Source organism: Aspergillus terreus, genomic scaffold, assembly GCF_000149615.1.
Source record: "Aspergillus terreus NIH2624 scaffold_7 genomic scaffold, whole genome shotgun sequence".
NCBI lineage: Eukaryota > Fungi > Ascomycota > Eurotiomycetes > Eurotiales > Aspergillaceae > Aspergillus > Aspergillus terreus.
In genome coordinates, this window is record NT_165930.1 from 1,680,942 (window position 1) to 1,705,916 (window position 24,975).

General features: G+C 52.6%; 7 protein-coding genes across 7 annotated transcripts; 3 read left to right on the forward strand and 4 right to left on the reverse strand.

The window, feature by feature from the left end:
* Positions 1-4,290: 4,290 nt before the first annotated feature.
* On the reverse strand, positions 4,291-5,586 carry ecm33 (GPI-anchored protein Ecm33; the record flags this gene model as incomplete). Its single annotated transcript, XM_001214727.1, has 3 exons — positions 4,291-4,576; positions 4,634-5,471; positions 5,526-5,586. 3 exons carry the CDS (start codon positions 5,584-5,586, stop codon positions 4,291-4,293), a joined length of 1,185 nt encoding a protein of 394 aa, XP_001214727.1.
* Positions 5,587-9,212: 3,626 nt separating this feature from the next.
* On the forward strand, positions 9,213-10,609 carry alkA (DNA-3-methyladenine glycosylase II; the record flags this gene model as incomplete). The annotated part of the gene is made up of 3 exons (XM_001214728.1): positions 9,213-10,162; positions 10,225-10,347; positions 10,495-10,609. 3 exons carry the CDS (start codon positions 9,213-9,215, stop codon positions 10,607-10,609), a joined length of 1,188 nt encoding a protein of 395 aa, XP_001214728.1.
* Positions 10,610-10,815: 206 nt separating this feature from the next.
* Positions 10,816-11,622, reverse strand: ATEG_05551 (ubiquinol--cytochrome-c reductase subunit 7; the record flags this gene model as incomplete). The annotated part of the gene is made up of 4 exons (XM_001214729.1): positions 10,816-10,905; positions 11,099-11,152; positions 11,212-11,320; positions 11,507-11,622. The coding sequence occupies 4 exons, from the start codon at positions 11,620-11,622 to the stop codon at positions 10,816-10,818; spliced, it is 369 nt and encodes a 122-aa protein (XP_001214729.1).
* Positions 11,623-12,355: 733 nt separating this feature from the next.
* Positions 12,356-13,666, forward strand: ATEG_05552 (putative mitochondrial carrier protein; the record flags this gene model as incomplete). The annotated part of the gene is made up of 2 exons (XM_001214730.1): positions 12,356-12,843; positions 12,898-13,666. The coding sequence occupies 2 exons, from the start codon at positions 12,356-12,358 to the stop codon at positions 13,664-13,666; spliced, it is 1,257 nt and encodes a 418-aa protein (XP_001214730.1).
* A 2,713-nt stretch (positions 13,667-16,379) lies between these two features.
* ATEG_05553 (putative iron-sulfur cofactor synthesis protein (Isu1)) lies at positions 16,380-16,986 on the forward strand (the record flags this gene model as incomplete). Its single annotated transcript, XM_001214731.1, has 2 exons — positions 16,380-16,427; positions 16,495-16,986. The coding sequence occupies 2 exons, from the start codon at positions 16,380-16,382 to the stop codon at positions 16,984-16,986; spliced, it is 540 nt and encodes a 179-aa protein (XP_001214731.1).
* Positions 16,987-17,620: 634 nt separating this feature from the next.
* On the reverse strand, positions 17,621-19,658 carry ATEG_05554 (ABC1 kinase family protein; the record flags this gene model as incomplete). Its single annotated transcript, XM_001214732.1, has 4 exons — positions 17,621-17,868; positions 17,929-18,501; positions 18,555-19,159; positions 19,222-19,658. 4 exons carry the CDS (start codon positions 19,656-19,658, stop codon positions 17,621-17,623), a joined length of 1,863 nt encoding a protein of 620 aa, XP_001214732.1.
* Positions 19,659-20,173: 515 nt separating this feature from the next.
* ATEG_05555 (serine/threonine-protein kinase) lies at positions 20,174-24,640 on the reverse strand (the record flags this gene model as incomplete). Its single annotated transcript, XM_001214733.1, has 8 exons — positions 20,174-21,005; positions 21,055-21,710; positions 21,767-22,657; positions 22,715-23,527; positions 23,578-24,010; positions 24,059-24,123; positions 24,177-24,206; positions 24,275-24,640. The coding sequence occupies 8 exons, from the start codon at positions 24,638-24,640 to the stop codon at positions 20,174-20,176; spliced, it is 4,086 nt and encodes a 1,361-aa protein (XP_001214733.1).
* Positions 24,641-24,975: the final 335 nt, after the last annotated feature.

A 24,975-nucleotide genomic window follows, 5' to 3' on the forward strand; every position in this document is an offset into this window, starting at 1 on the left:
CTGAGGCTATTCGATAGCGTCTAGTCTATCTGGGGAGGTTCCCACCCAGCCGGGAGTCCTCCGTATACTCCGTAGACGATCCCCGCGAGGTAGCTGTACCACGTCAATCACTGCAGCAGACCAGATCGGGAGGCATCCGGCAGGTGCACAGCGTCGTTTTCTTCCTCGAGAATGACAAAGATACCAATAAAGGGCATGGAGAACACAATAATCGAGAACCAACATCGAACCCCACAGCAATGCAGACGCCGACTCCCCCAAGGCGATCACGCCGCTGCAGAAGCGGATGGCCAAATAGCACCAAGCAAGGACGCTGCCATCATCCAGCAAAAGTACCTGAGACAGCCTCCTGCGAGGAGGTCGTAGGTACCATGGATGGCGATGGGACTACTAACTCGTATGGCTCGATCCTCCAATAGAACCGACGACCTCCGAGGGGGGCCATCAGAGCTATTTTGGCTCTAGAGGTCAAAACTCACGCAGACTTGCCTCTGATCGCCATCGCCCCGAGGGTCCGCACCAGACACCTGGGACGCCGGGAGATCCCAGTGACCAGGGCAGGCCCTGACGGCTGTCAGCCCCAGGTGCGTGTTCGTTCTGGACTATTCTTCCTGGTGATTTGGAATTCGTGGGATGACCTCTCCAAGATCGCTGCGGAGAACACCGTGGCTTGGACGGTGATTCTGGTAGAGGAACTGCAAGATCCTCGCTGGACAAGAATAGAATCAGATTAGTTATGCCACGGGTCCAGGATGGGTACATGACTTTATGTTACTAAAGTCTGGGGTCTGGAATATTGAGCCTACCACCGAAGATGTCCTTCAATGTCCCTAGAAGACACTCATACCACGAGAAAGGATATTCTAGACAGCAGTCCTTGTTGAGCCCCATACCAAGGGGTTGAGCGTGGATCGCATGGCCACAGGATAAGATCTGTCATATTCCGCCCAGGATCAGCCAGCCCGCCCCACGTTTCCCTCGCCCGCGAGTCCTAGTCCAGTAGTACTGCCTCAGCTGGCGTCCCCGTTTTCTGTCCATTACCCAAAAGGGCCACCTTACTGGCATGTTTCGGGTGCGGCTTGACAGTTAACAACCCCAGTGCAGATGTGCGACATTAGACTCGACGGCCGGTGGAGGCGTGGCGCCTAAGCGAAGCATCGCAACCCGCTGAGCTGGCAAAGCCCCCCTCTCGGCCATGTTTATGTATCGATTCGTCATCATCGAGATCGCGAGCGGCGCACAGGAAAATCATCCGCGAACTGAGGAATCCCCTGTCGTGGGAATCGACCCTCGCACGATCTGATCCCGTCCAGGCACGAACTCAATGGAAACCCTGACCCTACAGGAACATGTTCCTGGCAGCGTCAAAGGTACGATCCGAACTCTACTCGAGTCACTAGTTACGGGGAAGCCCATGGTCCATGTTATGTTATGTATCTGGTGCTCTGCTCACGGACCGCGTGGAAAGTGCCGGGAGCCCACTCCCTCGATGAGGCCGTGAGTTATTCTCCGCTATATCGTGGCCTGGAACGCACCAAGACGAATGGATATGGAATCATGGGAGAGTCCCTCGCCGTGCTTGTACAACCAATAAACCTTGCTTGGCTAGTATACATGGAGTCCCCCATCTGGTAGAGACCTCTCGGCGCCTGTCCGTCCATCAACGGGATCTCTCTTCAGAGGCCGAAGACGACTACTGGCACTTCTACTGACGATAGCTTGGAGCTTGTAACCCACCTGTACTTTGTCCTAAGCTTCGATAGAGGGTGTGTAGTGTGTACGCGTGAGGTTCCGAGTGACATGTGCTGGACAAGCCTGCCTCTACTCCGGAACCCGAACAGGGACTACCTGGACAATCCCAATCAAGCGAGATCCAACCGCGGCCAATAACCAAACCAAAAGACAAGCCGTCCTCAAACCCACAGAACGATGGCAAAACACTCTAGAAAGCCCGAAAATCTCCTTCCTGGCACGCCGCGCCGCCGGGAGATGATATATCAGAAAAGGGCGCCCCGATCGCGGCCGCCCCCGTCAGAAAATGGGGAACAATGCGTTGTCCGCCGCCTGCAACTCGCCTTCATCATGTAGCACGGAGTGAATATCATATGCGCCAGTCTACCTGTCCAGACTACTTGAACGACTACCCAACTCTAAACGGTTCCCAACGCGTCTAACTGCATCCGCCGCCGCCCCCATCATCGATATGCGTCTTCCATGTCCCCGCCCGCGCTTCGCACCGGGGGGAAGGGGATGCGATTCGCGGGTTGCTCAACCGCACGAAGTGGCTCTCACTAGTTAGACTATGTCGCTGTGGATGAGGGGAGGTTACAGATCCCGTGCACGTGCCATGTTTCAGGCGGGAGGCGATGTTGGCCACTGGGTTCTGCAGACATGCAAGGTCGATGCGACAGAACGGATGTCATGCACGCATCTATCCATCTGTCGTGATATTGCCACTGGCGTCGAGGCCAGACCAACGATCGCAACGATCGAGGTACGCTGCAGATAGATCCTAGGTAGGTACTAGGGACAAGGTGGTATGTCCGGAGCGAGGCCAACACTCATCTCACATCCGACATCCGCAGCCTATAGATCCAGGTCCATTGGGTCCCCGCCGTGGGATGTCGATAGTTGCCCGGTGAGGAGGATCTCCAATAAATTCTTCAGGAATTAGTCTCCTAGTTAGGAGACTAGCACTAGGGCTCGACACGATGTGGCCATGGCCATGGCCACCTCAGGCATCGATCCACACATCATGCAAGGCATGAGTGTACTCTATGTATCATATTATCATATCGTCGGACATTTATTCCAAATAGACTAGGCAAAAAATAGAACATGAAACGCGGCCACCTTGCCTCAGAGAATAACCTTCAATTTGTACTACCTTATCTTCTTCCATCCTAGGAACTAGACTATCTACCTACGGAGGAGGTAGGTACCTTTGCCTTACTCTTCAATAATCGCAGCCCATAGCAAGGATCCCCAATCTAGACCCTCATCCATGATGTATAGGGTTACGATCGTCCCCTAGCTCTCAACTCCGAGATCCTCCTCTCCGTCGTGCGGGGAGCAAAGTTCAGCCTCGCCAGATATCCAGGGAGACTCCATGGAGTCCGTCGTATGAATCGAGTATAGCGAGCCTCTTAGTGCGCCACGCCACGCACACACCACTGGCTCATCCTCCGCCACCACTCACGCCCGAACCCGGTCCTCGGGTCTGACCTGCTCCCCAAGATCGACTCGATACGAAGAAGACCCAACGATTCAGCAGTACCACACCCTCACCTGTCTAACGAGGTAGGTATCATCCACCAAAGTACTGACAACGCACATGTCGCCAGCCGATAGGTGATGCAGAGAAGCTCTCACGATCTCGACCAGTCTTCTATCAAATGCTGAAAAGACACCTCGTCTCGTTCCTCACTCTCACGGGCTATCTCGGTCGCTGCTAGTGACGGGTCGAGCGAGGATACCAGCCAGGTGGGACGAACGCACGTACACACGCCCCTCTCGTCACAAGCCGTGATTCCTAAACCAACTAGACGGTCGCCTAAGACCTATCAGACTCCTGTATTTGTCAAGTAGCCCCTTCGCCTATAGATAGAGAGCGATGTACCTGGCTTGAAGGCTCCATCTCCAGTCTATCCACTCTTGACCTTCACTAATCTCTCTCCTACTCGCGAATTGATGAGTCACCGACGCTGGCACGGAGATCTGCTCGCCGTAGACAACACCTGCACGCAGCACATACCCTTCGCGGGCCGCGGTGGACATCGCGAGATCGGGATGACGCGAGACCGGTTTCCCAATATGGATCCATGCAGACCGGCCGCAGATACTGCCCGGATGGACTCCGTAGAGATTTGGAATCAGGAAGACAATAAGCTATGTCGGTTGATGAGGATCCGAAGGGCTATCAACGACTATCCAGGTATTCACACACACACCTATACTTCCTATCACCAGGATTGAATAATAATCGGTTACTCCAACTTACAGCAGCCAGGTCAACATGAACAATATTGGTAAGGAATGTCTATGAACAGAATACAATGCTGCCCAGAATCAGAAACATAGCCCGATGTATCTTGCTCGTGGATAAAAGCAAGTTCGGTCGCTTGCATAGCACCAATAGTGATTTTCGCAAAAAGAGTCAATTATTATCATAAGAACTGCAAGGTACTGGAATATAGTGCAACACCCAGTGCTTATTAGGCAACTCTACACAGCCATAAAGAGCGAGCAAAACAAAAGACACGCAAAAAAGAGGTTGGTATCGATTCGTCTTTACAGGAACTGGAGCAGAGCACCGAACACGGCGGCAACACCCATGACGGGCATGTTGGCACCGTTCATCGGGGCAGCACCCTCGCTGGTGGTCGAGGCCGAAGAGCCAGAGGAGGAGCCAGAGCTGCCATCCTTGGTGGTGGGGTTGGCGGTGTCGGACTTGCACTGGAAAGAGCCACGGATGACCTTGTCGCTGTGGAGCTTCTGGAAGGAGTCGCAGCTGAAGTTGCCAGTGGACTGCATGTTGAAGCCACCCTTGACGTTCTCCAGAGCGGGGAGGCTGGCCCTGTTGGTAATTGTGAGCGACCGATCCGATTGAATTATCAGACCAAGGCAAACTTACTTGTCAAACTTGCCGCTGAAGTCAATGGCACCGGTCACGGTAGCCAACTTGGGGAAGTCGATGGTAGAGAGCTTGTCGTTACGAGCAATCTGGAAGCCACCATTGACGGTCTTGAGCTGAGGCATGCTGATGTTGGAGACCTTGGAGTTGTCGACGAAGACCAGGTCACCAGTCTCGGTCAGGTTGGGGGCAGCAAAGGAGGTGAAGCTGTCACCCCAGAAACCGAGCTGACCGGAGAGCTCCTTGAGGGAAGGAATGGAGACGGAGCTGACGTTACGGAAGGTCATGTTCTGACCGCCCGACAGGTTGGGCAGCTCAATCTCCAGCGAGTCGAGGTTACCGGCGAAGTTGATGAGACCAGTGGCGTTCTTCAGGTTGTTCACGTTGACCGTCTTCAGCTGAGTGTTCTCGGTGATATCGAAGGTCTCGACCTGCTTGAGGGAGATTCCGTCCAGGCTGGTGAGACCAGTGTTGGTGATGGTGACGCTGGTGGCCTCAGTGACACCCTTGCTGAAGTCGAGAGTCTGCAGGTTGGGGAGGGCGGTGAAGGAGATCTTGTCGACCGAGGTCAGGGAGCCGAAGCTGAGGGTGGTGAGGGTAGTCAGACCGCTCAGCTTGAAGGTGGAGGTGATGGACTCCAGGCTGGAGCCGGTCAGGGAGGTCATGTTGGAAGCACCCTCGACGGACAAACTGCCATCGATCTCCTGGACGCCGTTCAGGTTCAGGTCACCGGTGTAGTGCTCGCTGACCTCGATGTCACCCTTGACGGTCTTGCAGCTGGAGTAGCCGTCGGCATCGGACTGGTTCTCGATTTTGATGGTATCACCATCACCGCAGTCTAGAGCGGTTTAGTATGCGTGTTGGTCTGTTGTGGATGGATTGGTGCACTCACCGGCAGCGAAGACGGCCTGGGTGGCCAGGAGGGCGGGAAGCGCGTACTTGAGGAAAGCCATTGCTAAGAGTGATTTCGCACAACTGGTCGGACGTTAGTCTATTGAGGACCGAAGACGACGACAATGCGATGAGTTTGAACGGCAGTGGCTTGTTCGTCTGCAGGCAGACCAATGCGAGGGAGGAAGATGAGGAAAGGAGATTGTCAAACAAAAGGGGGGTAGACCAAGTAGGACCAAAACAAAGGGAAAGGAGACCGAAAGGGGAAGCTTACCAATGACCAATTAAGTAGAGATAGTCGAAACAGTCGAAGATGAGGAAGAACTGCAGAGACGCTGACGATGGGACGCGAAGCGATGATAAATAACGAGTGGAAGGAGAAAGGCTTCAACGAAGGAGAAGCTTGAGTTTTGCAAGGTCGGTCCGAAAACGCACTGATTAGGCAGGCACGTTCTGGAAGAAGAATGAAGGAAAACGAAGGGAAGGAGGGAAAGGAAGGGAAGAAAGCGAGGGAATAATAATGGATGGATCGGGAGGGGGGGTGAGAGGGAAAAAAAAGGAAGAGGGAAGATTGGAAGGGACGACCAGTTTCAGGGAGGACAACACAAGTGAGCAAGAGAAAGGAGAAGCCGGCGTGGATTAGTGGGCCATCCAACCAGTAATTGGCACGGTTTCCCTCCTGGCATCCTCGTTTCCGGCTGGTACGGTCGCCGTAACGATACGTAATCCTCCTGGAATCCGGTTTTGACTGGAGCCCGTCGGGGTTAGCTGGCCCCATCGTGTAACACCTTGCCAATGAGTCGGATGCTCCGGGGGAAATTCCATGGTTATTTGTCTGTATTATTCACTAATATTGGTGCTCCAAGCACTTTTTGGTACTATCCAATGTTTGACGGAGGTTTCCGTTGAAGCTCGGTAGTGTTCCGTCTCTCTATAAATGGATCTGTATGGAGTATACTCCAGAGTAGGTACCGGTACCTATCTGAAGGCTGAAAAAAAGTGGCAAAGACAAGATCATCAGGGTGCCGATGTATCGCCATCCACCTGCCGCTCCCGACAGAGACTGCCTGATCATCATGAAGATCGTTGGTATTCATGATACCGGCTAACTACCTAGCATGGCTTCCAGGCCCAGACCAGGCCCATGATTGGCCTCGGTTGGTTCATAATAGGGAGTATTGACCAGGTACCTACGGAGTACCTAGTGAATGCGAGTAATCGCCTCCTCGTCTCCATCATCATGACGATTGGCCTAGTATCATCGATAATCTCCCAATTCTTACCACCCACCACCTCATTCTCAAGTGAAACTCCGCTGCGACCGGGCAGTCCGGTTTGTTTTGATTTTGATATCACGGGATCCTGTCAGGTATCCAGAATGCTATACGATTGATCAACTCAATGCCAAAAATCGTGGTCATCTCTCGACATTGGTCGATCTGAAGTCCTGGAATCTGGTGGCCCCACTACCGGCCCTCCTGTGGTATGCGAGGCCTTGCCATAGGATTCCGTCGCCTCGCTGCGCGCCCCATTGCATATTTTGACAAGGTGGGTAACTAGAGGTTTGTGTTTCTTTTTCTCCTATTCCGGCGGAGTCTGTTCGTCTGCTTGTTTAAGGGTCAGTCAGTTAACATCCATGGATGGATGGAAAGCATCGGAGAAAACCCAGTCAATCTATTTTCGCTCTCCTCCGTAATCTAGCCAGGTACCATGGCACAAGGATCGGGTGCAAACTGCCTGCCCAGTTGGTGTGGTGGTACCTGGTAAGATAAAAGCCACTCCTATTGGTCACTGGCCGGTCTATATAACGACGGTGGTAATACGCCGTCTCAGTTTGGTACGGGCCATACCGAGCGGGCTGGTGGTTTTCATCGGATCCACATGGACGAATAATGCTAAATAAAGTCGACCCATTCCTAGCTCCTGTAATTGATCTGGCGTATATAATTAACCCCAAGGTCAAAGACACTGTACGTATTTTGGACGCATTCGGTGTCTTTGCAGTGTGCAAGTGGCGAATTCATCACCGTAGCAATCGATATGCTATACTCCTTGTCCCATAGTCGACTCAACTAATAATCATGAGCCACACTTCTCTGCTCAAAATAGAACGCGCTGTAAGGAGTAGAAGTATAATCCGTCCGACGACGTTGCCTTCATCAACCGGGACTATGGACATCCAAAGAGTCAGTTCATCATCCATCACCACCAGCTATACTCTGTACTTGGTAGATCCTCCCCCCCTTGATACACTTCCTACTAGTCGGCCTTCGCGATCGGTTTAGAGTTCCTCATCCATCACTCCACTCCATTATTATCATCAACGACCCATCGGCTCCACACTTATCCGTCACCACAAACAAATACGCCAATATCAATGTGACGGTAGGGATAGCTCTTGTCTCCTGTAGATGAGCATGGCCCGTGTTGGCCATACGTATGGATCACCCCTCGGATACCCAAAGTCAAGCACTTGAGTTGATCTGTTCCAATCTTTAAAGATTCGTGGTTCTGTGCTTGTAGTAGTAGTCGAGGTGCATGGTGAACGTAACCTTCCCACATGATAGTTTGAGCCGAGCCCTCGGGCACGTTTCTCTCCAACGCCACTTGACACGGGGTGGCTGTACGCCCAGACGGCTATACGCCGGTATGATAGAGCGTGATCATCCTACCGTTTTCGACCAGCTGGCTCACGTCTAAGCGAACATCTCCCCACGCATCCCTGTCCATTGAGTCAATCTTCATTTATTTAATTGGTACCGTTGCTGCGAACAGCATCGCTTATGCGGGATTCAATTTACTTTCGAGCTGATCTCTTCGGGATCCATGCGGCTAGCCAGCAGAGGCTTTCATCGGCCGAGCAACCACTCAACTATGCGACCGTACGGAAAGCTTTCGTCCCCTCCTATGGGTCAATAATACCAGCTCCAGTAGTGGACCAATGGAACAATGGAATTCCGGTATGGACTGAAGTAACTGGTTAGCTGGCTGGATCCGCCTTCAGCATGGTTGATAGCTCGTGGACCGATCGGACAACAATCCAGATGAGCGGTTAGTACGGCAGGTATCTCCGAATTCGTCCTCAGTGAACCATTATTGGTCGACTGTGGGTGACGCAAGCACCTGTAGCTGCACCAGGCTAGTTCCCATGGAATTTATCAAACTTCTGTCGAGTACTTCACGGATGGACTGTCCATTGAAACGTTAGACCATAGCATGACAATACTCCTAGGACGATGTTCAATTTGTCGCATTGACTTAACATTGGGACACTACGGGGAAGGAGACTACTCTGTTTCGATTACTAGAACATCCGTTGAATATTCATGCTACAGCAAGTCTGCCCAAGATGGTACATGTGGAAATATATATCATGCTGCGCTGGGGCAACAACAAACACAGCACATGGAGACGATCGGAACAACAGCCAACTCAAACATGTTCCAAACATATTCAATACTATCATGATCGCGGACTCCCGTACCATTGACCATCATATAGGTTAAATGATTAATGATCCCATGGCTGGATACGAGCTGGATGACATATCCGAGCCAAGCATCATCATGTCAGCACTCTACTACCACCTCCAGCTCCAGCTCCAACCTTCCCGAATATACCACCACAACGCATAATATATACCCTGAGAGAAGATATATACCTGCACATATCATAGACAGGACTTAGGATGTCCCTCAGACGCTCCGCTCGCCTGAGCTCCCTGCCGAATGGCAAGCTACCGCTGGCACCAAGCACCCCGACCAAGAGGACGAACAAAACCACCCAACGCAACGGGGTTACCAAAGCACGAAAGCCCTCAACAAAAGACAAGAGAGTACTGAACCTGGACCTCGAACAGACATCCGCAGATCAGACAGCGCAGGACACGGCTACCCCCGCAGAACAACAACAACAACTACCACCCGACACCATCTTCGACGCCCCTCTATCTACTCATTACACCCTCAAAAGACTGCGGTCCACGCCTCCTCCTCTCGACCGCCCCGTCGAACCCCACAGAACAAATGCCACCCTCCTCACCCCGCACGGCTCCTCCCTCGTCGCCTATCCGCCAGGCGCAGAAGACGCCTCCCCGAGCAAGACAGGCCGGCCCCGTCCCACCGCCACGACAGGGACGCTGCTCGAAAAGGCCGTGGCGCATCTCATCGCAACGGACCCGCGCCTCGAGCCCGTCATAAAGCAGTACCCATGCCCGCTGTTCTCGCCCGAGGGTCTCGCGGAGGAGATCGACCCGTTCCGGAGTCTTGTCAGCAGCATCATCGGACAACAAGTGTCGGGGGCGGCGGCCAAGTCGATCAAGGATAAGTTCGTGGCGCTGTTCAACGGGCCCGACGGCGGCGTCGCCTGGTTCCCCACGCCCGAGCAGATCGTGCAGTGTGATATTGCCACGCTGCGCACGGCGGGCCTGTCCCAGCGCAAGGCGGAGTATATTCATGGGTTGTCACAGAAGTTTGCGAGTGGCGAGCTGAGCGCGCGCATGCTGCTGAACGCTAGCGATGAGGAGCTCTTGGAGACCTTGACGGCGGTGCGTGGGCTGGGCCGATGGTCGGTTGAGATGTTTGCCTGTTTCGCTCTGAAACGCATCGATGTGTTTTCTACGGGTGACCTGGGAGTACAGTATGTTTCACTGCTTGGTTTCTGTCGGTGTCGAGATGTCATGCTGATGCTGATGTGCATAGGAGAGGCTGCGCCGCGTTCATGGGCAAAGACGTGAGCAAGCTCAAAGCTAAAGGTGGTGGTAAGTTCAAGTATATGGCCGAGAAGGATATGCTGGAATTGGCTGCGAGATTCGCCCCGTATAGGTATGTATCTCTAATCCTTAACTCTCTTCATCTTGTCTTACACCGGACCAGGAGTCTCTTCATGTGGTACATGTGGCGGGTGGAGAATGTGAATCTAGCTGTGCTGGATTCTTGATACCCTGATACATTATACTAGATCAAATATAGGCACAATGTTTTGCCGGTGTACTTAGATGCGTCCCATGTTTCATCCTACAACACCGCGACTCCTTATACTGCCGATGGCCCCACCACAGGTCAGAGTCAGGTCTCAGCTAGGTAGACAAATAAATACCCAGTTGTCAACAGAGGAAATGAATTTGTACAGTATCAGTACACGTGATCGAACGACATCAAACAACCAATTAACATCCAACGGCATGCGCCATGCAGCGAAGCATACCGGCTGGATGACAACGCAAACCCTCTTTCTCGCCTTCTATACCCTAGCAGTAGATTTTATCGATAATGGACCAGGGCGCAAGCCGTTTACCGTCTGACAACCAGGTTGTCCAGCTCCTCGCGCTCCTTGGCCTCTTTCTCGATCTCGCGGATGATCGGGCTCAGATATTCGACATCCTAGTGATGGAATTAGCATTCTGGCTTTCCTAGTGGCATCTCCAATGCGTCCTGGACACTCCAACAGCCAGCACAAGTGCCACATATCGGGGTGCGAGGGGTTGACAAATCCGGCTCACGGGATTGGCCGACGACTTATGCGGAGCGTTGGGGCGATCGCGACCAGGAAAACAGGTCAAAGGGATCGACTCACATCCTCGGGCTTGGTCTGCTCAGCAGCGGGGAGGAGGGTGTGCGACACGGAGCACTGTAGACAGACACTGCGTTAGACATGTCATTGTCGCTAGGGAGCGGTCGGACACGAACCTGGAAAGCTCTGCGGATACGGAACACACGGTCGTAGGCCTCCTTGGGGGGAAGACGGTGGATGGCCTTCTGGACAGTCTCGCTCTCCTCGGGGATCAGATCGTCGAACCTGGGCCGCATGGTTAGTCGCAGGGTTTGATAAAGTCGATATAAAATTGTTCCCGGACGAGCGGAGGCCAGGGATGGGCGCAGACGGCTGACGAGCCCTCATCGCATGACCAATTGATCATCCTCCAATCCGTTCGTCTCCCTCTCCTGGGGTCTGGTCGAAAACATGGGCGGTTGGGGTGCCTACTTCAGTCCGAGTCTTCTGTAGCCGGCGGCATCGGTGTACCAGTTGGCCAGAGGCATCATCCAGTTCTTAAGCCACGGGCGCTTGACGATGTAGCTGGTGAGAGAAGGGGCCGACATGGTGAATGATCCGTGTGGGTGCTCAATTGACGGGGTGGTGTGGAGGAGGGGGTTGAGGGAACAAGCTGAACAAGAGATGACCCGACGTTGTGCAAAACGGAGGTTCGGGGGCGGGAGACTTTCCCAAAAACATCCGATGGTTTCGGTGCCTGAGGCATGAACGACTTTCCGACGGAAACCACGTGACCACGGCGATCGGCTTGAGGCCGACGGCGGTCAACGCTTGAAGCCGGAGGAAGTAACGAGTAGCGTTGAACGAACTCCACCTGACCACCACTGTTCGTACCTGTTGCGTCCGCTTTCTCTCTCCGTCCTATCCCGTTCTTCCATCTACCCTCGAACGACCACTCTCACTTGGTTACCTTACCCCCCATCCCGTATCACCTGGTGATGAGGTTCGTGGACGGCTGAATTCTTTCCTTCTTCGCTCCGACAGGGGAGCTCACTTAGCTTCCTCAGACCCCGCCCCGTCTGTGCTCCGGATAGGGCAACACGAGATAGTTCGGCACCATCGGCTCGTCGCAGCGGTCCCGTCTCTTCCAACTCTTTTCCTTTAACCCCGCGTGTTGGATTTCTCTCTAGATTCTTCGCACACGGAACCTGTTTCGCATCCTACCACGGTCAGCACAAGGTCTTGGGTTCCGGGGCGAGCACGATATGCTCGGGTCCGGGAGCCCTCGTGACATCTGAGACAGTTTCATTGACTGTGTGAGCGCTTGGCCGGGAAGTAAAAATGTTAAGAGAAGGCCACAGCGCTTCAGGGGCTGCCAGCAGCTCGCAGGAGCAGGAACAGCAGCAGGTGACTGCGCCTTCGGGCAGCTTCCCCCAATCCAGCGTGAATCTGTCGTCCGATGTTCTGTCGAATCCGTCGCTTCTCACTCGCATCGAACTCTTTTCTACGCGTATTCCGGACTTCTATATTGCACCTTTTTGCGGTGCCAGTGCCGGTGTCGCCTCTGGCATCGTGACGTGTCCGCTCGATGTGATCAAAACCAAATTACAGGCTCAGGGAGGGTTCGTCCGACGAGGAGGCAAAGTGGTCGAGCCCAAGACGTTATACCGAGGTATGCTAGGGACTGGAAGGGTGATATGGCGCGAAGATGGTATTCGAGGCCTCTATCAAGGGCTGGGACCCATGCTTCTCGGGTACCTGCCTACATGGGCGGTCTACTTGGCAGTTTATGATCGTTCGCGCGAATATTTTTACGGAATCACAGGTTGGTTTGCGTTTGCTTTTCCCGTTGTGGAGCACTTACTTACTCCTAATATAGACAGCTGGTGGCTTGCGAGAGGGTATGCGTCAATTACGGCCGGCGCCTGTTCGACAATTGTCACCAATCCGATTTGGGTGATCAAGACCCGGCTCATGTCCCAAAGTCTCAAGTCGAGCAGTGAAGGTTTCCGAGCGCCGTGGCAGTACGCCAGCACTTGGGATGCGGCGCGCAAGATGTACAAGACTGAAGGCATTCGCTCTTTCTATTCTGGACTCACACCCGCGCTGTTGGGGTTGACCCATGTCGCAATCCAATTCCCACTCTACGAGTACCTGAAAATGGCTTTCACCGGCTACGGAATCGGCGAGCACCCAGATAACGGCACATCTCATTGGATTGGAATATCTTGCGCCACATTTATGAGCAAGATTTGCGCCAGCACCATCACATATCCGCACGAAGTGCTCCGGACGAGGCTTCAAACACAGCAACGAACGGCCCCCGCGACATCGCCAGAAGAAATCAGTTTCCGTGGAGGGATAGATCACCCACAGGACCGTGGGAGGCCGCCCGGAGCCGCCTCATCAGATGGCATGCCTAACCGTCCTCGCTATACCGGAATCATCCGTACGTGCCAGACTATCCTGCAGGAGGAAGGCTGGAGGGCTTTCTATTCAGGGATCGGCACCAACCTGTTTCGAGCGATTCCGGCCGCCATGACTACCATGCTGACGTATGAATACCTACGGAAGCTGATTGGACACCTGCAACATGAAGGTGCATTGAAACGGCAGATGGCCGAGGAAGCAGAAATGGAGAATGGGATTTAATTCATAGACGAGGGTTTTCCCCAATTACTAGAATTCCTGCAACCTATGCAGGCTTATGGCCATCTCGTTCACTTTGTTCTTTCATGAAGTTCCAAGTGTAACCGACGTCTGGTGAGGATTGCCACTGGACATCAGGGCCACGAGATGCTGCCTGGGTGTGAATAGGCTATTGATACCGTGTCACCCTGGCTGGGCGGTCTGATCTTGTCATGTTCTGCAGTCACAGTGATTTATCCGCAAAAGACCTGGTTTACGAGCGTTCTTTTGTCTTCTTTACTTGCATGATTTTTGTACATACACACTCTATACCTCTTTCTCGCCTCCTGAATACATAAGCTAAAGCAAGCATCTAAAGTTTGAAGCATTGCTACTGGATACGATGACTCGGAACTGAGCTCATTTGTCAGAGGATTGAGGTATCGCATTGGACAGGACGAAGAAGCCGAGGTTCAACAAATCCCGACTTTCAGTGAGCCAGCCAACCATATGATATTTTCGGTGCATATGATGCAATTGGTCCAAGCTTCTTAATACATAGGACCGCATGAAGTAATTCTGTCACGGATGGACGCATAGGCCCCTCTGTTCAAGCAGCCCGAAGGCGATGTGACTAATTTTGGCTTAGCGTGGTCATGTGATACCACATACTACCCGAATTTTTCCCTCGATGTTTTCGAGAACTTCATTCTTTCATTCCCACTATCCGACTTTCATACCCCAACAATATGAGCACTTAAGTGAGGTGTTCGTGAGATTGATGCTATGGCACATGTAATTGAGACCAATAATGTTTGGGTCTGTATGATGTTGTCTTGCCTCTCTACGATCCCATGCCTTGACCCTTCAGTCCATTGATATGATGAACATTTCTTTATATGGTAGATCCGATCTCCAAAGAGACTTGGATATGACTATTCATACACTGAAAATTCTGACAATGGAGCCATCCCTACTTGTGATTTGTTTAGCTTGCACTTGATTGCCGTTCCTCGTTTTCCCCTAGGACTTTTCATACATTTACCATTGCCATGGATCTGAATATACCTTTGGAGCTGTTCAAGTAACAGAGTGAGAGTACTACTTGCAGACTGGGTGACATGAATGTCAAAGCTGTCCCTGATAGAAATTAAATATATATTTGTAACTGTATGGTACATCTATCTTTGATGTATGCAGTGGCCGTCCCGTCGTCACATATATTGACACGAATCACTGCATAGTCAAATGTCATGCCTCCTTCAAGACTGCATGCTTCTTTCAACCGTTTGTCTTAAGTGTCAGCCTCAAAGGACTTTCTGAGACCAGCAGGTCATCGGATCCTAGCAGAGACTACGCGAATACAATGCATTAATTCAAGCTGAAGCCGATTCGCATGTCCAATTATAACCTATATACCAGGAGAAGTACTTTCCACATTCTTGTCCATGTAGTTTAATCTGGCGCAGGGACTGCATAGAAGGGAGATCAAAAGTAGTTTTAGAAATGAGGACCTAGAGGCCGTGTAGAACGCCTTACTCGCGTACATTTTGTCGAACCCTGCAGCTTACTTGCACCTACGGCAAATCAATCAACATAAAACTAGGTATACTGACCAAAATAGCATACTATATACGTAAAGCCACGGTTAAGGAACTTCACTTAGGGCCCTTTCTCCTCTCAGCCTCCTGACTCTCTTCTAAGGCCTGTTGTACCCAAGACTGCGACGACAATGTGTTGGAGGGACGGTTGCTGTGATGAGAACTCTCATTTGATGGGATGGAGTGAGCCTCCCGCCGTGCTGAGCGGATGGAGCTGAAGCAGTAGGAGCAGAGCACGACGGCCATGGTAAAGGCCGCAATAGGGGCGTTGATGGACTGTCGAGGTTATTCGCATGTCATGTGACGCAGAATGTAATACCACAGCACCATTCAGTCTGTATGCGTAATAATGGAGGACTTACACCGGAGGGACGACCAAATGGTTTGTTATTGTTGGCCATGATGGGCATCGGAGGTCTGGATTGGGATACCGAAATAGGCAAATGAAATTGGTTATCAGATGGAAAGTGCTTGGTAATGGATTGGATTCCGGTTGGCTGAAACCCACGAAAACCGCCCGTTCATCGGTACTTAGGTAAGCCACGCCAGAACGGGACTAGAACTTCGCGTCTCCGCGGGAAATCCCAAGAGAGAGATGGGAGAGATTCGATGGGATACCGCCACCGATGACGACTCACCATCTGATAGGAAGGGCCGGAGGTGTCGTCCATCAGATAAGTATCGAAAGATATCGAAACTACAACAACAGCTGTCCATCTGACCGCCGGTGGTTCGCGGTAACGTCACTGGTATCTCCGAGGACCGGATCCGCGGAGGCGACGGGGTTTCCATGTAAGGACTAGCGCCGGATTAATCAATCAAATCAATCTTCATCGACATCACTTCCCAACTTCCTCCATCTTCCTTCATCCATCGTCTTACACACCACCCCTTATCTCCATCGACTTGTTTCGACCTTTTATCACACACACATACGCCGCGATGTTCAGACGTCTCGCAACAGTCGCTCCCCGCGCGGTCGGCACCGTCGTGTCGCCTCGCATCACTCCCGCCCTGTCCGGCGTCCAGACCACCCAGCCGATCCTCAGAGCGTCCCTGGCTCCCCAGCGCCGAGGATACCACGAGAAAGATATGTCCACCCTTTGCTTTTGGCAGTTTGGATAACATGAACAGAAATGCTGACCGTCTTAGCACTGCTGGACCACTACAACAACCCTCGTAATGTTCGTCTTCACCAACTCCCACCCCCTCGCCACTGTCCCCCACGTTCGAATCTAACGATCTCTCCAGGTCGGTTCGATGAACCGTAAGGATCTCGATGTCGGCAGCGGTCTCGTCGGTGCTCCCGCTTGCGGTGACGTGATGAAGCTCCAGATCCGTGTCGACAAGGACACCAACACGATTTCCGGTACGCCCCCGCCATCCATCATCGATATAATGGACGACCCCGCTAACATGCTCACCATAGATGTCAAGTTCAAGACCTTCGGCTGCGGCAGCGCCATCGCCAGCTCCAGCTATCTGACCGAGCTGGTCCGCGGCATGACCCTCGAGGAGGCCGGCAAGGTGACCAACGTCGCCATCGCCAAGGAACTCTGCCTGCCCCCCGTCAAGTTGCACTGCTCCATGCTCGCCGAGGATGCCATCAAGTCCGCCATCTCCGACTACTACACCAAGAACCCGCAGGCCCGCAAGACCGACCTGAGCGGCACCGGCGCCTCCATGCCCGACATCAAGGTCGAGGTCGAGAAGACCGAGTCCGGTGCATCGGCCAGTCTGTAAGCGGGTTGCGCAGTCGAAAATTCAATACATTCAAAAAAGATAAAAATATACACCGAAATGTCGATACCTGATGGAATGCAAGATGGACCAGCGGGAAAAATGAGGTGGTTCCCGGATACCGTATCGACACTCCCCATAACCGAATGTGATTCCCTGTTTTGTCCTTTCCTGGTGGAGGGTAGGGCAAAAGCTTTCAATTTGAAGAGTTGCTTGCTGTCGACCACGAAACAGCAACGGATTGAATGGATTTGATGTTGTACAGAGAGGATTGTTTGTCTCCTTGCTTTTCTCTCTTTGGACTTTTTCTCTTTCTTTTTCACATCTGGCGAGCAAGGCAGGCATTGTGATATACATGATTTGTGTGCTTGTAATGTTATAATGAAAAGCACTTGCGTGCAGTGATAGACTTCCCCTTGTTTAAACGTAGCTCCGTCTATGGTAGCCACAAGACTAAACGATCTATTTATAATCTATATCCAATGTATAATCTATCCAGTAAACAATATTATAACAGTAGACAGGAGATGAAGACAAAACGCCGCTGATGCACAGATAGCTCACCCGTGCTTCTATAAGAACCCACCAGAGTAACGAAGGAAAGAAACAGTAAATGTACAAACCTAGCCGGTCGATACTAGAGCAGTCCGAACCGACTCTTCAACGACAACAACGTTTCATATACAGAGAGCTTCAGCTCGACGCGGAGGAAGCCGGCCCAGGCGCGGAGGAAGCGCAGGAAATTGAACGGCCGCAACGCACCGCCCGTCTCCTGGATCGATTCCATCTGCTCCTCGAAGACGGTGCGGGTGGCGTACCGGGCTAGGATCAGGAACGTGCGCACCGGACCCTGGCGTGTATGTAGATTCTCGTCCAGACTGCGGGCTGCGGGGGGCTATTAGTTCCAAGGACTTCTTGTGTACGCGTGTGCGGGAGGGAACATACTCAGGTCGTTGGTCTTGAGGATTAGCAGGATGATCCGCGGCACCTGGCCGAGCAGCTCGACCAGCTGCTGGAGCATGCCCTCGCTCAGCGCGCCGGACATGCTCTCACGCTCGGACGAGGTGCGCCGCGAGGTGATGTCCTTGCGGGTGACCTTTGTGAAGTCGCGGCCGGTGATCGCGCTGGCGAAGAGCGGGAACTGGTCGTCGGTGATGCCGGCGACCTTGCGGGCGTACTCGCGCATGTGCGGCTCGTCAGACTCGATGACGGCGAGCCACAGCTTGGCGTAGTTGCGGCGCAGGTCGCGGTCGATGTCGCGGTAGAGCCCGTGGTCGTAGAGGATGATGTCGAAGTTGTAGCCCTTGCGGTGGGGGTTGGGTCGGATGGCGATGTTGCCGCCGTGCGGGTCGCAATGCAGCGGCGCGTTGTCGCCGAAGATCATCTCGTTGAAGATGTGCGCCAGCGCGGCCGAAACTTCGTCGCGGTCGATGTGGTGCGAGTCGAGGTACGCGAGATCATCGGGTCGGCTGCCGGACAAGAATTCCATGACCAGGATGCGCTTCTGCGCCCACATCACTGGATCCAGGGTTAGTATGGCATGGGAGGGACGGACGCGCGGGGCTACGTACCTTCCGGGATGACCAGGGGAGCGCTGGAGTGTTTCTTGAAGTGCTCGCTGGCGCGCTTCGCGTTGTCTGCCTCCATGCGAAAGTCCAGCTCCTGGGGCAGCGACAGGTCCATTTCCTTCGAGAGCCATTCCAGATCGTATTCGGGGAAGAACCGCTTCAGCATGGAGAAGGTAAAACGGGTGAGGGCAAGATCGAGGGGGACCCATTCTGCCAGGGCAGGATGCTGCACCTTCACCGCGACCTTCTGACCGGTTTCCTTGAGCGTGCCGATATGAACTTGAGCGAGGGATGCGGCGCCGATCGGTGTCGACTCGAACGACGAGAATAGCTCGTCGACGCGACGGCCTGTGTCTGCGACGAACATGTCCTCGATCGACTCAATCGAGGAAACGGGGCATTTGTCCTGCAGTGGGACGAATGTGGTCGTCCACTCCAACGGAAGCAGATAGCCCATGCTACTCAGATGTTGTCCCAGTTTGATGAATATCGAGCCGTTCTTCTCGAGCACTCGCAGGGTCCGTTCCGCGCACCGCTTGTGGCATGCTTTCAGCAATTCGCTTCGCTCTTCGGGGGACGAGGTTTCCTGTTTGAGGGTGACTCGGTAACTATTTTCGATGATTTTTAGTCCATATGTCTCTTGCGATCACCACAGGACCCTCTGACTTACTCATTGATGCATACGGCCAATGCGCCGACCACTCGCCCTGTTCTCGCCGCGGCACGGTAGAGATGCTGTACATCGTCCGAGAACACGACAGCCACAACCAGTAGCGTACCGCCAATCACCACATATCTGACGGCCTTCCCACGCGATTGACCGGGTCCAGACTTCTTATTCGCATCGCGTGGGTTCTCTGGTCCCAATAAGGCAGTTGTCCTCGTGGAAAAGGGAGCGCGTGGCGCAACCCGAGCGGGATGGTTCTGGAGCCGTTGACACCATGTTCCGGGGGCGGTCTGAGTTGAAAATGCTGATTGATGGAAATATGAAGAGGTTGTAGCCTTCTCGGAGAGACAACTCCTAGATCCTAAGTGTGAAGCGTATCGTAGGGCCCTTGCGGGATCTAAGTCAAATGCCCGCAGTGGAGCGCGGAGGGCCGCCCTCATGCCGAACACGAACCACGCCGTATGACGAACGAACCGGACAAGAAAGACAATGAATGAATGGTTGGGAGAGGATGTGGAGGTGGTTCCTGATCAGGAGTGATCACATCAGGGCATTCTGAAAAGTTGTTGGGACCGTCGGAGAGACGAGGAAGAAAGCCGCGGATTTTCCCTCCGTCGTTCGGAGTTGCCGCTTGACAAAACGAGTTTAGCCGGTTGTCCGCCACGGGATCGGCGATGCCCTAAAGAGCATACTTCGGAGTACTGAACGGCCGAGGAGAACATGTGAGCGATCCATAGTATATTATATTTCGCTGGATTCTTCAGCCCCTATACATATACCAAAGCAGTAGACAATACACACGGACTTGAAAAGAAATAGTACATAACCCCAACGCGCCTTTCCTATGCTATGAATGCGCGACCATCATTCCCAATCGACCTTTAACCCAACAAAGGAGAAGGAATTTCAACAATACAAGACAATATGATAAACAAGAAGAAGTTTCGAAAGCAGCTCACGGTGTCCAATCCGCATCTGCTTGGGTTTGACGCCTCCGCCGGTGAAGAACAGATTGTCGACGAGACAGTGAGCTGGAGGGTCGAGCTGAATCTTCTTCAGACAAGAGGTCGACATGAGACATTCGATTTGACACGCCTCGCGGAAGGCGAGTCCTCGACGCACCAGTGCTTCCATTGAGCCCCGCCGTAAGACTAGGGGTTGAGCCATCTCGACTGCCGGGCCTCAGCGCCAAAGCAGAGCCACTAAGAGCGTTTCGTGGGTGTCGAGAGCCTTCTTTACCCTCATAGTATGCCTTGGACTGACTAGTCCGATTCATCTGAGGAGTCGACGGAGCAGACTGATTCGCCAGAAGGTTTGGTGGAGTGGCAGAAGTGCTTCTTCGTCTCACCATGGGTTTGCGCTTCCCCATCCCATAGGCTTCGCTTTTCTCGTTGGATTGAATAAGCTTACCTGCCATATCCCGCACCAAAATTGCAGGATCATGTTCAAGTTCACGAATGGCGTCCAAAAGACCGTACTTGGCAAGAAGGCCTCCCTGTTCCTCACTGGAGTCGCAGATACTAGATATAATGCGCAGTAGGTTCAGTCGAACCGCAGCTTTGCTGTGGTGGAGCTTCTGACCGATCCTAGTGAAGAGATCGGGCCGCGCAAGAGTCGAGGCAATCGGAGGACTCAGACGAAGAAGTTTCTGCAGGGGCTCCAAAAGGTTCTCGAAAGCGTTTGCTTTAGATATGGTCAAGCATCTCACAATAGAGTCGGTGAATGATGGTCTATCAGGACGGTGATCCAAGAGATGCTCCTCAACCTTGGCCGTTTCTTCTTGCAACCTACTCCTCGTTAGTCCGTTTTTACGACGGTTTGAGCATCGCTACTGACCAAGTGAAGATAGCATCTAACGCAGTAACCTGCCAATAAGGATCTGAAAGCAGTGATATGTAGAATGCCAGTCCCTTGTTGCGCCATAACTCGCGCCGGCCAACTTTACCGGAATGTGCCATGTCGCAGAGAATCGGCAACGCAAATTCCTTCAACGGTCGTTCGGTCTTGACGATCTTCTGAAGCAATGGAACTATGCCATTGAGAGCTGCGTCCTCCTGTCGGGACTTGTTCAACCTGCACATGTTGTAGATCGTATTGAGGATTTGGTTCGAGACTTCACGGAAATGTGGACGTTTCATTGTCGCCCTCAGCAAGTCCGTCAAAACGTCGATGGCGTTTGAGTTCTGAAGAGAGTCCAGGGTCGTGGATAGCATCGAGAGGTTCTTGATAAACTTCAACATAGTTATCTGGTGAGCCGGAGTCATACGCCTCAGCTCTTTCAGGACCCTGTGGAGAACTGTTCGCTCCGCAACCATCTCCTTCACATGGTTCTCGGCTTGAGAAAAGATGAAAAAGATGTTTGCGATACGTCCTTCAACGATCTCGGCTAACTCGCCATCTTCATCAAGCACCCTACTCAGAACCAGGGAGAGGGGATCCAAGACCGAATTTCGTGAGAGGATCCTGCAGAAATCGTTTTTCGGTGTTGAGCCCTAGCCAGTGTTAGTTAGGCCTGTCGATTGCTCCGTGTCGGAGCAAAGATATTCACCTGTAGTTCAAAAACGCTCCAAATACCGTTCACGCCAATCAGGACCAGATCGCGCTCGTCTTCATAGTCATCTTCCAGAAATTCAACCAACACATTCAGACCTCCGGCACTGACAAACATTTGCAGAGTAAGGGTCGACGTCTGATACATCTGCTGGACAAACGCGGCAGCTTCAAGTCGAATCTCCCGAGGATACTTCTTCGATGCGAACTCATTGATGATGGGAATGCCACCCACGAAGCAAAGATTCTCCTGTATCTCGTAGTCATTGTATATGATTGCGTTGACAATTTTCAGTAGACACGAGGTAATATCTCGCCGTCGGCACATGTCGAGAATTTCCAGGATGGGGAGCATTCCGTGGGCACTTATGATGATGTTTTTGGTCTCTGGGAAATCACAGAAGACAGTCAACAGCTGTTCTGAGATTTCAGCGAGAACATCCTCATCCTGCGACGTTTTCAACGAGCTGACAAGCCCTTCGACCTGGTTGCGGAGCCGGGCATGTTTATCGCGTGCTATGTTGGCTTCCAGATCCATCTCATCTAAGCCCTCCTCAAGTTGGGCAAATGGATCGTCCTCGTCGTCTTGATCCCCAAGCCAGGAGTTGTTCGACAGCTTGGAATTAAGCATCAAGGTGCTTTGGTCTGAGCTCCCGTCGCTTTCTGGCTGATCTATCATGACCTCATCCGTACCCAAGAGGTCAGAAAAGTCCTCGTCTCTCTCGTTCTCGGCGAACCTTTGAATCTCGACCGCGGACCTGTGACGTTTGACGGAGATCTGTTTTCTTAGTTGCGGTTGTTGGCCCATAACGTCCTCTGCGGACGCCCGGTTACGGATGGCTTCCTTCGAGGGGGAGCTCTCAAAAGGATCGACGTTCTCATCCGCCTCCTGCAAAGCGTTAGATACATAACCGCACGTGGACGCTACATTCAAGGCAATGCTTACCTGAAAAGCACCGAGTTTACTGTCCAGAACGTCTTCATTGGCCTGAATGAGGTCCGAATAATCCTCAATAGAATTTTCTTTATAGTATGATGCCGGTCGTGGTTGCTTCGTTGGCGGTGTGGGGTTCTGTGTGAGGATGGGGACGTGATGCATAGAAGCCATAGAGGTCTTATTGATCTGACTCCGTGGCAACTCCTGCAACTGTGTGCTCTCGGCAGTAGGCTGCTTTAGCGGATAGGGTCGGATCGTCTCTAGCGGATCCGGCTCGTCAGATCGTCGAGAGCTCCCAAATGAGCTGTCACTGTCGCCGAAACTATCATCAGATTTGATCATGGTCCCATCAAGAGAGGCAAATGCCTTGAGCTTCTCTGAGGATAGCATTCCCCCGAAGTTATCGTGCGGACGGAGATGAGGCAATTGTAAAGCGCTGGGGGAGATGGCCGTAGCGAAATCGTCGTCCCAATTGTCTTCTTCTTCCTCAGTAGGAACAGGAGACCTGAACCGATCTGTTACATTCCTCGAGACTGGGCTTGGCAAGGTATCCTTCGTGGGTGTATGTCTCGTTGGCGGTACTGGGATTGGGCTCTGGTCGTGCTTGACTGGTCTCCGTAGTGTTCCAGCACTGGGCGACCGGAGCGCTTCATTCCATTCCTGAACACTTCGGACCGCTTCTTCGTATTCCGTTGAACTTTTGGGAACCACTGAATCGGACCTCCTGGCATTCACTATCCAAGGATGTTTGAGTAGTTTCCTTGCAGAAACACGAAGATTGGGGTCTTTCTGAAAACATTGCATCAGGAAGTCTTTTACGGCCTGCAGATCTAATTAGATACGAATAGAGACCACTTGAGACGGGGACTGACCGGAGAAGCACCCTGCGGGAGTGGAGGATGGTCATCGTTGACAATCCGGAAGAGAGCCGGCATCGGCTGCATGTTATAATAAGGAGGCTTCCCTTCTAACAATTCGATGACAGTACACCCAAGAGACCAGATATCAGACGCCGTTGTCGCGCCTGAAAGCTCAATCACTTCAGGAGCCATCCAGTAGGGAGTACCGACCACACTCGACTCGCTCAGACCAGTAGTGCGGCTGGCCACACCGAAGTCGGCCAGCTTGACGAGACCTTCTTTTGTGGTAAGGATATTTGCCCCTTTGATATCCCGATGTATGACACCCTGTTCATGCAGATATAGGAGGCCATGGAGGACCTGGGACATGTACAAACCCACCAGGTTCTCTGGGAAACGGCCAAAGTTCTTCGCAATCGAATGCAAGGACCCATTTTCGCAGTATCTAGAGAATCAGCAGATAGCCTGTTATTTTGCGGTGAGAAATGCGTACTCGAGAATGATGTTTAGAGTTTCCGCAGACTTCACGAAACCCTGGTATTTCACGATGTTCGGATGCTGCCGTCCATTCAGTCAGTTCCGATCCAGACTTGTGGTGTGAATCGACTTACATCTAGGTTCTTCAGGAGATCTATTTCTAGCTGCAAGTTCCGATTAGCGTTGTAGGCCTCAAGGATTATCGTGACAGGCAATACTCTACCATAATAACCCGCAGTTCGCTCTTTGGCAGGTCGGCAAGTTTAATTTGCTTGACGGCCACAGTCTCACCGGTATTCCAGTTCAACGCCCGATAGACCGACCCGAATGCGCCTTTGCCCAGACAGTCACCCAGTTGCTTCACGAGGTCCTGGTCAGTATTTGGTGCCCTCGCAAACCGCAGGTATCGACGTACATAGTCTTTGAGTTCTGCAACGTCCTTCGCGGACGACTTGATCATCCGGTCATCTCTTGACTTGTCTTCTCGTTTCGATGGACTAGAGCCGAGTCTGGACAGTCTGGATTTGGCGGGCGTGTTGGGCGGTTTGGGGGCCGACGGGGGAGGCCCCTCAGCCCCCTCGGAGGATCGGGAGACCATCGTCGGGCTCGGACGTTCGAAATATCGATCGTAGGAGAATGACGCGAATCTAGCAGGATTGTCTCAGATACGGCGGTCTCAGAGGCGGGACGATGAGGCGGCGGAAACGCAGGAGCCAGGAGATGGAACGAAGCCACTCATGTCAGCACAAACCTGTGAGATAGCGGGGCTCATAGTCAGTAAAAGTCAGGACACTGGAAGGAAATGATGTGCATGCCATGAGATGGACCTGGGATGGCAGGGATATGGCATAGTCATTCTCCAAAGAAAGGGTTAAAAAAGCATACAGTCAAGGGATTCTTGCTCTCACACCCAGAGCCGCGTAGAACACACGC